Here is a 14,919-nt window from a genome sequence, read left to right as displayed (position 1 = left end):
AGGATTGGGTTGGGCCAGGGACCTCATCTGCAGCTCATTTGGGTTGGGCTGGAACCAAGGGCAGGCAAGTGCTGGGAACTGGGACCCCATGCAGGTACTGCTGCACTGCCTCTGGCTTTCTGGGACAGGCTGGAGAAGTGGGCCCACAAGAACCTGATGAGTTTTAACAAGGCCAAATGCAAGGTGCTGCACTTGGGCCGGGGCAATCCCAGGTATTTATACAGACTGGGGGAAGAACTCCTGGAGAGCAGCCCTGTGGAGAGGGACTTGGGGGTCCTGGTGGACGAGAAGCTGGACATGAGGCAGCAGTGTGTGCTGGCAGCCTGGAGGGCCAACTGTGTTCTGGGCTGCATTAAGAGAGAAGTGGCCAGCAGGGACAGGGAGGTGATTGTCCCCCTCTACTCGGCTCTTGTGAGGCCCCATCTGGAGTACTGTGTCCAGGCCTGGGGCCCCCAGCACAAGAAGGACGTGGAGCTGTTGGAACGAGTTCAGAGGAGGACGACTAAGATGATCAGAGGGCCAGAGCACCTCTCCTATGAGAAAAGGTTGAGGGAACTGGGCTTGTTTAGTTTGGAGAAGAGAAGGCGCTGGGGAGACCTCATTGTGGCCTTCCAATACTTGAAGGGAGCGTACAAACAGGAGGGGAACGATTGTTTGTGAGGGTGGATAGCGATAGGACAAGGGGGAATGGTTTTAAACTGAGACAGGGGAGATTTAGGTTAGATATTAGGAGGAAGTGTTTCATGCAGAGGGTGCTAACACACTGGAACAGGTTGCTCAAGGAGGTTGTGGATGCCCCGTCCCTGGAGGCATTCAAGGCCAGGCTGGACGTGGCTGTGGGCAGCCTGGTCTAGTGGTTGGTGACCCTGCACTCAGCAGGGGGGTTGAAACTCGATGATCTTTGAGGTCCTTTTCAACCTAGGCCATTCTGTGATTCCCCAGTGATTGCTGTCCTTCAGTGGCTGGCTAGCTGAGTGTTTAAGAACTAAGCGTGAAACCTGGGGGAAGCTGCAGTTGTCTCTTAGCAGGCTTTGATTTGGCTGCTGCCATCTGGCTCAAGCGCTGGTGTCCTACCCAGTTCCCCGCACTGCTTCGCTCACGCTGCAGGACATGTCTGAGTGCTTCCTTTTGCAAGAAGATCTGGTTTTCCGTTGGCATTTCTTAACACAGTGTGTGCCTTCCCCTGTCGATTTGTCAGCATCCCAGGCAGCAGGGAATGGAGCTGGGTGCAGAGTGGGGAGTGACCTTTCGAGAGCGGGTTGGGCTGATGGGGCTTTACAAGCACCACCTGGGTTCTGTGCCTGCAGCAGCAAATACGTTTCCTTCAGTGGTGTTCTTCTCCCATCTCTTTACCACCTGATACTCCTCCCAGCTCATCTGTCTCTGGGTGTTCACCAAAATCTCTGCATCATTTTCTTTTTTGCATCCCCATCGTATGGTTGGAGAGATGGCTCCAGACCAATAATCCGTGGTGTTCTAGAGACATTGGGAATGATTCCTTAGAAATCTGTCCCTGGGAAATTCAGGTTCCCAATGGATTGTTTTCAGACAGCCTTTTTTTTTTGACTAGATCCAAGCTTTACCCTTAAAACATGGGGCCTATTTGAAACCCATGGCACAGCCCGTCTAGAGCAGACTTCTCAAATTTATGGAGTTCTGCCTTCTCGCTAGGAGTGAGAGCAGCTATACTTTCTGCTTAATGGTTTTTAATCTTCACGTAAAATTTGGGTAGGCATATTTATATATGGATTGGGGAGGAAGGACTCGCAGACGGTACAGCTGGGACAAATTAGGAAAAAATGATGGCCGTAATGATTTGAGGTACTGCGGAAAATAGATGTGCGCGCTGTCAGGAGTGGATGACTTGAGCAAGGCGTATTGCAGGAGGAGGCAGATCATCTCTGGAGGCAGTGATGAATGCAGTCTTTGATGCCATGGCTGGGATGGGTGGTTACAGGGTCTCGGTGGTAGCAGTGTTCCTGCTGTGTGATCTGGGAGCGGGCTGCCCCTTGCTTCCTCCTGTGCTCTCATGTCTGGACGCTGTTCTTCCTGCTGCACACTGTCATCGTTGCATGACTTGATTTTTGGTTGTTGTTTTGAAATGTGCTGACTTGATTAATACAGCCTGACGCACACCAAGCTGTTCGGCGTAAACTCGGCCCTTCCCCCACCTCCTCTTCTCATCCTTCATTTGTTTCTGAATGGCTTATTGCATAAAATAGTCTCTGTAAAAAGTGCCTCCCTGTAAATATATTTTATTCCACATGCTCCCGATGGCAAAGTCGGGCTCTTGTGTAGAATAAAGATCTCGGACCAAAGAAGGGTGAAAAGGGCCAGGGATGGAGTAAAACACTGTTTCCTCCTGCTGAAGGACAAGCAACACTTCCCAGTGATTGCTCAGATTGGGCTTTATCTTCCGCCCCTGATGCCATGTGTTGGCAAGGCAAAACTTAAAGAGGGCTTTGTCAGTGTGATTTAAGGGGACATAGTCAAGCATGATTTAATGGGACATAAAATGCCTCTTACTCTGATGTCCCATTGATCTAAATGAGAGACAAAGCCATAAGGGCTCTGTATCTTTTTGCTATTAATCCATGATATTTTGATATAAATCCTGCAAGCAGGTGCCAGCCTAAGTTAGCTGAAGAGAGCAGGATTTAGTGAGGAAAATGTCACTGTGTAACCTGTGCTAATTAGCTCACAGGTGTTGGCAAGCCAGCATTGTTCTGTGCTTTCCTAATGGAGTGTTCCTCATCTGGCAAAAGGGGAACAAGGAGTCTGCTTGATTTTTCTCCAGTTTGAGGTATTTCTTGATGTACGGGGCCAGGTATTGCCCTTGTATTCTGAAATCACCTTTTGGTAATGACAGACAATTGGAAGTGGGCAAATTTAAGTTTAAAAAGAGTTGCTGGACTTTGACCCTATGAAAACAAAGCAGTTGACTCCAGAGGGGATATACTGTGTTGATCTCACCATCACCGTGCAGGGCAAACAGCAAACATGGCATGAGCTGAGCGTTAGAAATAAAACCTAAGGTTGTTCTCCTGGAAGATGTGAGGAGCTGCAAAGGCTTTCTAGCCTACATAGAGATGTGTTTGCACTGGTTTTAGTTCAAGTTCTCAATAAGCTTGGCAAAAGCCTTGGGACAGCTGGTTTATTCCAGCACTTCCTGCCTCCCTGTTGCTGGTTAGCCTCCAGTTCCCCTGAGAATGTTCTCGAGGATCACTTTCATCTCATTAATTGCACATCCCCAAAGAGACAAGCCCGCCATCTGGGCTGGTGTGTGTGCTGCCTCCTGGGTGCTCAGCCTGAATCCTGAAGGTGGACGTGGTCTGGGCTCTACCTTTGGAGGCTGCTGGCTGCAATCATCCAAATGATGTCAGAGGGGAAGTTTTTCACTGAGAGTTTTTTACTCTGCTGTGTGGAGAGGCTGTGGATGCCCCATCCCTGGAGGTGTTCAAGGCCAGGTTGGATGGGGCCTTGAGCAACTTGATCTAGTATTTGATCTAGTGGTTGGCAGCCTTGCCTGCAGCAGAGGAGTTGGAACTTGGTGATCCTTGGGGTCCCTTCCAACCCAAGCCATTCTGTGATTCTATGAAGTGCTTTGTCACCTGGGGGTGGATGCTATCTCAGCCTGAACCTTGGGACTTGTCCCCGTCTGCTGTTCCTCTTGGGTTCACCTGAAGCACTGAGCACAGCAGGGTCTGGATCAGGCCATTTTGTGTTGAAAATGCTTAGAATGAAAAAAAAAAAAACCCAAAACAGCAACCCAAACTAAACCATTTCCCGTTCCTTGTAGTCATTATTTCTGCTGCTTTAACAAGTTCTCTGCTGACCCTTCTAATTAGGTTGGATCCAGAGAGCTTCTCCTGACGCTGGCCCCACGAGAGCGCACAGCACCAGGTGCTCTCTGGCACGCGTGCATGGACGTGTGCCCATGCATGAGCGCTGCGGCAGAGCTGGAGAATGCAGTCAGGGAGCCCTGCTGAGCACAGCTGCTTTGTGCACCAGAGGGCCCTCTGGAGGGCTGACCCACCTGAGGTTGACTTGGTTTTAAATTGCTGCTTTCCCTGCTCCTGTGGTTGCAACCACAGCAACCAGGATTGTGGTGTTTATGCAAAGCCCTTGCCTCTTATGGGAAACTGCATGGGGACAGTGTGGGTATTGAGGTGCCGTCTCCTTTCCTGACTTCTCTTCTCCCCATACTGCTGCTCTCTGGCCCTCAGCCATTGGATAGGGGGAACAGTGAGCAGAAGATGAACCTCAAAGGACTCGCTTTGGATTTTCCTCCAAACCACTTTGATCACGAGCCGAGTCCTGTACTCCCCAGAAGCGTGGCCCGGGGACCAGAGGTGTGCAGTCATTAGAAGGAAATGCTCCTCATCCTGTGACCACTTTCCCTTCAGCTTAGCAGGTACCGACATCTATGAAAAGCAGGTTTTTAATCTTGCACTGTTTAGTTTGACTTTTGTGCCAGAATTTCAGAGTCAGTTGTGTTCATTCATTTTAAAGAGCAATCTGCCTTCTGGAAGATGTTTTTCAGCGTTTGGTAGATTCGTTTTTGTGGAGAGCTTGGATTGCTTTAGGGTATGCAACAGTTAAATCAGGAAATGCAACCTCGTTTTCATCCAACATACTTGTTAACTAAAGAGGAATCATAAAGAGCTGTGTTTCTGTGAAAATCTCTGTCTCCTGTGTCTCTTTTTGGAGTGCAGAGAATGCCTGCTGTTGCCTAAGAAACACCCAGCACAATTAAATACGGAGTCATTGCTGGGGAGTCAACGAGCTTGAAGCTAGTCCTGGATCTCGGTCCTGCGTCGTTCTGTCTTTGCTTACCTGGGCAGGATTTAGTTGGTAAACGCTCACTGCAATTCTGTGAACACTGCTGGTGTTGCGTGTCTAATCCAGCTTGAATGGCGAGAGGGAGCAGAACGGCTCGTTTTCTTGCTCTTCCCTCGAAAGCGTTTATTGTAGGGGAAACTGACGAGTTGGGCTGAATTGTTTAAAGTAGAGAACCTGCTGCTGGCTGCGGAGCAGGCTGGTGGGGGAAATGGGAACACCTTGCAGTACCACCTCTGACACCAGAAACATGCCCGAGCAGATGCCCAGCCACCAAACCAAAGCTGGATTTAAGCAATGACTTCTGAAACCCAGAGAGGTGATCGCAAAGCTTTGGTTTAACCTGTACTGACTGTGAAGTATAAAGACCCCAGTTCACTGCAGCACCCTGCTGGGATGCTTCAGAGACAGAAATATGTTCAGAAGAATCTATAAAGAGAGCTAAAACATTTATTAAAACTATTTAAACGAGGGTCATTTTGTATTCATTTCATACCAAGGCAGATGGGAGAAAGTTCACAAGTGCGGTTTAAGAACAAAACTCATTTCTGAGCATCAATTAATCTTAACGTGGAATAGCAAAGCGGATCTTCCTCTTAAACGGGAACAGCTTCCTCTGTTCTGACAGCTGTGTACCTATGGACATACATACATGGACATGCAAACACAACCTCAGCTGAGCGAGCTGCTTGCACCCTGCCTTGGTGAGCCAAGAGGATGCTCTCTGGTGCTGTCCTCTCTTCTTGTGCAGTGCTAATGAAGTCATGCCTGGGCAGCCAAACTACTGTGCAGAGCTGCCCGTGCTGTGTCTTAAATGCTGCACAACAAACATGTGCCCTGTGCTGAGTGCTGCAGTGAGCTCTGCTAACCTCGTCTCTTTCTTTCTCCTTCGTGCTGCAGGTGCAAAGAGCTGAAATATGGCAAGGACCTGCCCCAGATCTCCATTATCTTCATCTTCGTCAACGAGGCGCTCTCGGTCATCCTGCGGTCGGTGCACAGCGCTGTCAATCACACGCCGGCCCACCTGCTGAAGGAGATCATCCTCGTGGACGACAACAGCGATGAAGGTTTGTGCTGGGGCACGGGTCACCAGAACAGGAAGGGGTTTGATTTCCTCACGTCTCAAATTTGCTTTCTGCAGATCTCATGTGGGTGTTGTGTTTCCTTTGGTCGTGGTGACGCTGCTGGCAGCCCGTGGTCTGACGGGGTGGCTCTCCCCCATCCCATTTCTTCAGCTTTTGTGGCAAAAAATAAAACAGAATCAAACCACAGTTAAAAATCTGAAATAACTATTGATTGGAATTGTAATTAAAAACTAGAAGTCTGCAAAGGAAACTAGAGAGCAGTCTTACCTTTCTCTTTGTTAGAGCATCCACAGCTCCTGGTTTCAGGTGTACCCTTGTTTCTAATCTCAGCGCTGTGCTTCTTGCAGAGGAGCACCTCTAATTATGAAGCAGCGGGACAAGACCCTGGAGCACAGAGACCCAATTCTGGTTTGGCTCCTCACAGTGGTGTTACACTCTGCCTTTCCCCTTTGTGTGCCTCAGTTTCCCTGTCTATAACAAGGCCCCAGTTTAAAAATAAAACAATATATGTATTTTTTTTTAATATCTGGGATCTGCAGAGACCCTCCTTCCTCTTGTATTATGTTTTTGATGTGAGGAAGATTTGTGAAGAGGAGGAAACCAGCACAAGAAACACGCACAAGTTCAGGCTATGACACATGGAGGGAGATGTTAGGTTTCCCATGTTACCCATGCATGTTTTGCTTCAGCCCTCTTGCAGGCACTGCTGAATGCCTTCTCTTCTGGCTTTTGATAACAGAAATTTGCAGGGTGTTCAATTTCATATGGCAACGTTTTCAGGCTTGGATTCTTCCCAGGTTTTTCCAGTGTACAGTTGGATAACGTCATTAGGGCAGTTAAAATCTCATGAAGACCAGCAAATGGTTGTTGCTTTGATTGCTGCCTTCATTTGCATTGCATGCTTTTAGTATTATTTAAAAAAATAATAATAGTCACAGGCTGTGGATTCTGTGATGAGAAAGGAAGAGCAGGGAGGGTGCAGGATGAGGAGAGCTCGTTTGCAAAGGAAGTCTGAGAGGTCGCTTGTCTGTCTGCAGCGAGATGAGATGGTGTGCAGCGAGCTACTCAAGCCTGTAAAAATAGGCACTCAAATATCACAGTAATGAGCACCATAGAAAGCTGATGAATTATAATTACCAGGAGAAGAAACAAGAGGCCAGCTCCTCAGCTGATGAAAATCGCAGCAGCTGTAGTGTAGAAGCTGAGGTGACGTGCACTGGTGGAGCTGTGAGATTTCGGAGCCAGAACAGTTTGGATAGTGAAGAGAACGTGCAGGTGACCTCTTATGGTATTGCCCAGTTTGAAGCACCGAAACAAGATGTTCCTTCTCAAAACCAAACCATACCAATGGGGTGAAGAGAAGAACTCTCTTCATTAGAGAGCCTTCTGGTAGTAGTTGTTGAGCTTTTCCACCCACTGCCATGCACTGAGAAATGTGCTTCCAAACAGCCTCCACCCTGCAGTACGCAGCACTAACATCGAGTTAGGGACTCTGGAGACACTGTTGAAAGACATGAGACAATGAAACAAATCCTTTCAAAAAGCATCAAACCTCTGAGTAAGCTGAGGCTGCGGCTGGTGTTGAGGATGCAGAATTAAATCTCTTTATCCGCTGCTGAGATTGCAAGGCCGGGCCTTCCCTGGTGGCGTGTGCAAGGGTGGTGGCTTGCACGAAGGCTGCTGGTGTTGGCAGGGTGGTGGTGGGGCTCTTGCTGCTGGGGGGGTTCCCTCTCTATGGCTGTTTTTGCTGGGCTGCTCGGGCTGTGCTGCAGTGCCCTGTGGCAGCTGGCTGGGCAGGGGGAGATGCAGAGAGGTGACCCACGCTGACGAAGAGGAGAAATGTGTGCATCTCATGCAGGAGCTGGGGAAAATGAATTGCTTTGCACACCTGGGCAGTGTGCTGTCTGCGTCCCACTGTGAGGGTGCATCAGTTACATCAGTGAGCATCCAGGGTTCCTCCTAATGGGACAATGTTGTACAAAACCTGAGCACCAAAGTGGTTCTGACCTCAAAAACCTTCCAGTATATGGAGGGAGGGTGGTGTGAGGGATGAGGAGATGCTGTTACCCACCAGGGTTAGTTAATAATGTTGGAGCTGTGCTGCTGAGTCTTTGTAGGCATCATAACAAATGAGATTTTTAAGGGAGGATTTGAAGGAAGATAATGAGGTAACTTGGCAGATGTTTATGGAGGGCTCCTCCCAAGCGTATAATAACATAGATTTTTTCTATAAAAGAAATGATACAAACCAACACATATGTCTCGGACCTGTGCATTCACTCTCTGCATCATCAAGGAGTTTCAGTGACAGCAAAGAAATATTAATGGCCATAATATTGTCATATTAATTTGCATTAATGGTCGGAAATAATTGTGAGCAGCAATAGCAACATCTTACAGTTGATGCTTCGGATATTACAAACAAAGTCATTGTAATATATGGATTTATCTCTACAGGAAAATAATTACAGGAAAATAGATTCTCATGAGCTCTGAGATTTAGAGATGACTCCTGGAGAAGCAAGTGCTAGTGCCAAGCAGCGAGGATGTGGCTGTGTGTGTACAGCATCCACTGAATGAGACAAGGGCAGAGTTGTAGGGGTTGGAAGGGACCTCTGCAGATCCCCTGGCCGAAACCCCCAGAGCAATTCCCTACAGCAGGTGGTACAGAAAAGAGTCCAGGTGGGTTTTGAATATCTCCAAGGAAGGAGGCTCCCCCACCTCTCTGGGCAGCCTGTTCCAGGGCTCTGGCACCCTCACAGCAAAGAAGCTCTTCCTCAGGTTCAGATGGAAATACCTGTGTTCTAGTTGGTGCCCACTGCCCCTTGTCCTGTTGCTGGGCACCACTGAAAAGAGCCTGGCCCAAGAATGTGCTAGAGTTTGTTGTGAGCACAGGACAGTTGCTGTGGCGTATGGCTTGTGTCTGAGCCTGCATCAAGTCCTGGGGCTCAGCTTTGTGCACCAGAAAGGACCTTCCAAGAGCAAGGGCCCAAAAGCAGTGGCTGCCTTAAACCCTGGTGATCTCCTGGAAGCAGCTTCTGGGCAAGCACCTAGAGGCCCATGGAAGCCCGGTGGCTCTGGACTGCGCACTGTAGGGTGCTGTGTTTTGGTGTGGTTTTAGCTGGGAAGCATTTTTCACAATCAGGAAGAGAAAACGTAGGATGGGAATATGTATAGGTGTCATAGAATCACAGAACAGCTTGGGTTGGAAGGGACCTGAAGGATCATCAAGTTCCAACCCCCCTGCCACAGGTAATATAAAGGTCATATGTGTTCCACAACCAAGACCCCTGAGGTTTCCAGGTCAGCTTTACATTTTGGAGTCAGTTGCAGGGCTGGAGGTGGGAGCTGAGCTGCTGGCTGCTAGCTGCCCTCCGGGCAGGCCAGCAAGCACTTACGGAGGGCAGCAAAACCGCTTGGGAATTCTGTAGCTTCAGGCTGGGACAAACTGCTCCTGAGGACTCATTAGGCCCATTGTTGCTCTCAGCTTTTTAGAGAACAACGCAGCACACATAAAAGTATGCAACGAGAGATGAAAAGTTAATAAACACAGTCGTTCAGATTCATTGTCTGTGAGCTGTAAGGAGATAAAAGATACAAAGCTATTGTAATGGGAAAAAATCCCTCCTTGAAGGAAGAAGCGTGGGGAGTTGTAGTTGGAGCCCCTTTCCCCCTTGAGCTGCGTGTCACGCTTTGTAAAGACTTTTTTGGAGGCTTCTTTTGTTTGTTTGTTGCAGGGGTGTGCTTATAAAGCGGGCATGCAGGTTGTGTTTGGCAGCGATAAGGCGTTCCCCAGGTTGTTGGAGGGATGTGTGCCCCTGAGATGCTACGTTATCTCGCGCTTGCACGCTTCGTCTGGGCGCGTCACTTAAATCAACACCTGCTTGTTTGTGCCGTCTGTCTTCTAATGTTTTTAATCTGGGATAATATCTCTTTGAAAAGCAAACTTCTTGGTATCACAGGAAACCTTTGGATGAAAGGCTGCTCGGAGCAGCTGGCTGCACCCAGGGACGCATGCTGTGGGTTGCACTTTACCTCGGTGCGAGGCCTGAGCTGTGGCTTGATGGATCGCTTCCTTGTTTTGCACCTCCTGTCGGCAGCAACACCAGTGGTGTGCGTGCACTCCCCTGGGAGCTGGCTCCTGTGCATTTGGGTTTAGAGAATGGTTTGAACAAACTTATAAGAAGCTGGGTCTTATCTCAGCTTTTCCTCGACATCGGACCTGCCTGAGTACCTGATGATTCCAGCTGCTCAGTCGAAAGGTGAGTTGCTTAATTGCAGCAGACCTGGCGCTGTCCCACAGGTGTTCAGGACCGGTGCTTTCAGGCCTTCCTCAGGAGCAGAGGAGGCAGCGAACCTGATTGATTTGTCCCTATTTCTTGAGCTTTAGTCAGCATGAAACGTGCAGCTGAAGGCGCTCAGTGGGATCAGCCTTGCCTCTATCTCCGTATGAGAATTGGTTCACTCACCTGCTCGCCTTTTCACAGTTTCCTCTTCGATATTTGCACGCAAACAGGACAAGCGTTGGAGGCTCACCTGGATCCGAATCTTGCTGCCAAAATTCTCACAGCCATTTGTTGATCACTGAAGGAGTTTCCTCTGTGGATTCCTGACCTGCCATGGCTGTGGCATTTCAGGCAGGTGAGGGCAGCGCTGCTGTCCCCATGGCATGCAGCATTCCCAGCCCTAACCCATGTGCCCTGCAACCTGTGGGGTTTCTGATAAAGCCTCGGGCTCTGTAGATGTTTCTCACCTGGCTCAGCCTGGCAAACACTGCCATGTTTTCCTTAGGGATGTAGAGGAGATGCACTCTGCTCCCTAAGCATCATACAAGGCATTTTCTGCTGTTGGTTGTTCCTTCGGCTATCTGGTGCCATTGGTCTTTGCTCCTTCCTTTGTGTGCCACCAGGTAGTTCCCACCATGATGGGATTTGGGGAGGTCTGGGCAGGATTGGCAGCATGAAACACAGAGCAGTGGATGTTCTGTCGCTGCATCAGGACCTGTCCGTGCTGTCCTTTGCTGTCCGTGACACAGCTGCTCGTAGTGGCAGCCGGTGGCTCTGTCTCTCTGGCAGGCCTATTTCCCAAAGGGCTCGTGTGGGTGACAAAACACTTTGCAATACATGAGTCATTACAGCTGACAGCTGGAATTTTTAATAGAGCAACAGGTCTATTGGATTCTACTTTCTTGGGCTTGCCCTTCAGTGAAGATCAATACAGACAGATGGAGAACAAAAGGGAGGATTGAAATTGAACCTGCTGGCATTTTCAGTTCAGCTTCTTTCTGCAAAACTTTCCTGGAAATGTCTCATGCGGTGGCAAAGACCAAATGTTCACAGATACGTCAATGTGCAGATATTGACTGCATCTGTAACGAATGGGATTCGGGAATGATGTGGGTGTGCTGTGAAGGAGCACCCCTGGAGATTGACCCACGCAGATACCTCGTGAGCTCATGGGCTGCACAGGAACCACTTTGATTAGGATGAGGGTGAGTGGGGCAGCTGCTGCTGTGCTCCCACCTTGGCTCCTTTTGGTTGTCTCTTTGCATCCAGAGTTTTTTTCTGAGCTGCATATCATGCTGAACTTGTTGCTGGTGCATTATGCTGGGGATATTCTCATTTTCAGCAGTGAGCTGATATGGGTGAAAGCACTGCAAGTGCACTGCATAAGGCAGAGGCAAGGAGAGCAGCGGCCAGATGCTTCCTCCCTTGCTGAAGCTTGTATGAAGTACTGAAAACAGCAGGTTCAAAGTCCAGGCCGCCAATTTGTGGGAAAGCTGACTCTATTAAGCAAGGATCTTGGCTGTTCCCCCATAGTGGAAGTCACTTAATTCCAGGCATACTATTTCAGCCTTCCTAACCTTCCTAATACAGCTCTGGGACGTGGTGCAGAGATGCAGGAGTTGGAGATGAAACGCTTCTGAAGTTGGTGACAGATGAAGAAGTTTGCTGCTGCCAACCTTAATGCAGCGGTGCTCCAGATCTCAACCTGGAACTGCACCTTCTGACAGCACACCACATCCAGAGCCCAGCCCACCTCTGTGCCTGCTCACTGGCTACCTGCTTGGGTGCTGAGTGGGTGTCTCCTAATCCCCAGAGTGCTGTGGCATTGTGCTTAGCACCTGCCCTCCTCCTGAAGAGCTGTTGCCCAGCTCGGAGGCATCAGACACCGACCAAGACCAGCACAGATGTGCACCCTTCCTCTGGCCAGGGTTTGCACAGGCACATTGCAGGAGCTAATTCTCACCCCAGAGTGCTCAGAGATGAGGCAGACTGGGAGAGAGCCCAGAAATCTGCCCAGCGTTGTGCCCCTTCTCACGGGCACTGCTGTGCTGTGCTGCCTGTGTGCTTGTGGCTGTTGGGTTCTCTGCCTGCTGGCTCCAGCATCCCTCCAGGAAGATCAGGAGGCACCTGGGTCTCCCTGGGTTATTTCTGCTTCTTCTGAGTTCAGTTTCTTCCGAGGCATGAATTTGCAGTTCTTCCCGGGTTCACTAGAGCTGTGCCCTCCTTTGAGCTGCTCAAACGGTTCCCATGAACATTTCTTCCTGGTTCCCCTCAATGAGGGAATCTTAAAATTCCAATTTGTTGAAAGCTGTTTTAATAGTTCCATCTAGCCTGCAATGCTATGGTCTGCAGCATTAATGACACGAGAGGCTGTGCTGTGCTTGTGGGGCTTCATCTGCCAATGAGTCTGCGTCCCTGTCTCCTTAAAACCATTCAGAAGAGTTGTTGTCTCCATTAAATGCTGGTTTTTCTCTGAGTGGCTCAGCATGAAATGGAAGTTGCTGAGTTATGTGTGTATGCGATGCAGATGCTTTGAGTTGAGGAAGGGGCTCATTTGCTTTATTCTTTTTATTCCCATTTCAGCATAAAAGAGAAATGAGACTTTGGGGAAATTGGTATGTGAGGGGAGCAATCCCAGTCTGAAGAAAGCACATTTTATGTGCTTGAGAGAAGGCGTGGAGGGAAAGGGGATAGATGCTGCCATATCCTCTGATGGTGTCCCAGGATAGCCCAGCAGATGGGACTTGGTGTTGACTCGTTTGCTCCCTGTTTGCTGTGTTTCCTTCCTGCAAGAACGGCTTTGTTGCTGATACGTGCTGTATGCTGTGGATTATATTCATTGTGATTTTTTTTTCCTGGCAAATATATTTTGGGGGTAACAACCTTCATGTGGGGTCACTGACAGTGTCTTGATTTCCTGATGCCTTGGAGCGTTGTAGGAATCAAAGACCCTCTCAGGAACCACTTTCATGGTGTTAACAATCCATGTTGGTACACAGTGGTTTTGCTTAGGTTTTACGGAGCACTTTTCGTCAGCAGACCTTGTGCATGTCACTGATTCACCAGGAGGTAAAAGAACCAAGGTTTCTGGTAGAGCACTAAGGTAACCCAGCACAAAAGGTGAGTTTTGTAAGAGGAGGCTGTTCACTCCTTCCACTGTACCTGCGTAGTAGGGTACATCTGATGGAAGCTGGAGTGTTCCGTTAGGGTTTTCTTTGTTGTTCGTGATGGTTGGATGTTCCTTTATTTATTGTTTGCTTTATTTCTGGAGCGTTGGGCACAGTGTGTTGAAATCTCCAGCAGGAAGCTGGCACACATGACTGGTGAATGCATCATGCCCCTGCCTGGCATGGTTTACAGTCTCACGACCTCCAACCAAATCTTAGTCTGAGAATCTCAAAGCTTCTCAAATGGGGCAGTAGAGATTTTGGAGACTTTTCCGAATTGTTGTAAAAACATACTGGTATCTACCACTTTTTGCAGCTTTTCCAACCTCTCTTATACTTTCATGTTCATAAATTCTGTATATCTTTTTTCACAATATGTAACTTGTACCTACCAACGAGTTCAGTGCTGGTAACGACTGCAGGCTGACAGCTCTGTCATGGTCTCAGCCACAGCACATGTATGGGCTTAGGCAACACAATTAAACGATCTGCACTTCCAATGAGCATAAGACAGAGGATGAAGATCTTCTGAATAAAGCCAAATCCTCTTTAATTCTATCGTGGTCCGTTCAACGTCAGGTTTGACAAATGCAAAACAGCATTAATTCAGCGTAAGGCAGTTTCAAGTGAATATATCCTTTCTAGCGGCGGTGTCTGGGTGCAGGGGGTTCTGTTAGGTGACGGCTTTGCAACTTTTCACTGGGCCTCTGGTGCTTCTCCCGGCAGAGGAACTGAAGGCGCCGCTGGAGGAGTACGTCAATAAGCGGTACCCAGGGCTCGTGAAAGTGGTGCGCAACCAGAAGAGGGAAGGCCTCATCCGAGCGCGCATCGAGGGCTGGAAGGCGGCCACGGGCCACGTCACCGGGTTTTTCGATGCCCACGTGGAGTTCACTGCTGGCTGGTAGGTGCTCGGCCGGGAGCTCTCGCTTGGGGTGTGCGCGGTGGGATGCTGATGTGGGGCAGCCCATCGTTTTGTTAGGGTGCATGGGAACATTGCCACTGGCACGTGCACCCTGTCTTCCTTCTGTGCTGAACACCCGCTGGTGGGATACGTTGGGAAGACAGAGGAAAGGTCTTATTTATAAATGATATTAATTATTACTGCTCTTGTTTTCTGTCATCATTTCTTTGTCCCTTGTTTGAGGGACGCTCCCTGTTTCTCCCTGTTTTCTAGTTTGTTTTTCAGGTTGATTTCCAGTTCTCTTAGGCCTAAGAACTGCAAGTTTAGAAAATAAAAAGCGCAGACAGTGGGGGATTGAAAAAGAAAGCATTTCCCACATTCTTGCCCTTTGCAGCTGGATCCCACTGGGGGAGGCTGATGTCTTAGATTGATTTGTTTCTTCTGCAGCTAGGAATAAGTGCGGAGGCGCAGAAGCAACAGAAGGTGTTGCATAAGGACTCTTTTCCAGAGAGAGCCGAAACGTGTGGGTTCAAGTGGCTGAAGTTTCTGTAAGTCTAGGTCATGAAAGGATACCGAGAGTGGTTTTTCTCTCCAACCACGTGTGAAAAGTAAATGGCCCTTGATTAGGAAACTAGATATAG

General features: G+C 48.9%; 1 protein-coding gene across 2 annotated transcripts in view; it reads left to right on the top strand.

The window, feature by feature from the left end:
- The window catches only part of GALNT17 (polypeptide N-acetylgalactosaminyltransferase 17), a 190,118-nt gene that overhangs the window by 62,489 nt on the left and 112,710 nt on the right, over window positions 1-14,919 (top strand). For both annotated transcript variants that reach the window (XM_021415775.1, XM_021415777.1), the window contains exons 3-4: window positions 5,740-5,906; window positions 14,104-14,278. In XM_021415775.1, the coding sequence (XP_021271450.1) occupies window positions 5,740-5,906; window positions 14,104-14,278 (342 nt within the window). The remainder of the gene's footprint in view (window positions 1-5,739; window positions 5,907-14,103; window positions 14,279-14,919) is intronic.

This window comes from Numida meleagris, chromosome 18 (assembly GCF_002078875.1).
Source record: "Numida meleagris isolate 19003 breed g44 Domestic line chromosome 18, NumMel1.0, whole genome shotgun sequence".
Taxonomy (NCBI): Eukaryota; Metazoa; Chordata; class Aves; order Galliformes; family Numididae; genus Numida; species Numida meleagris.
The sequence above is the reverse complement of the archived record's forward strand: the minus strand, read 5'-3'. Positions and strand labels throughout refer to the sequence as shown.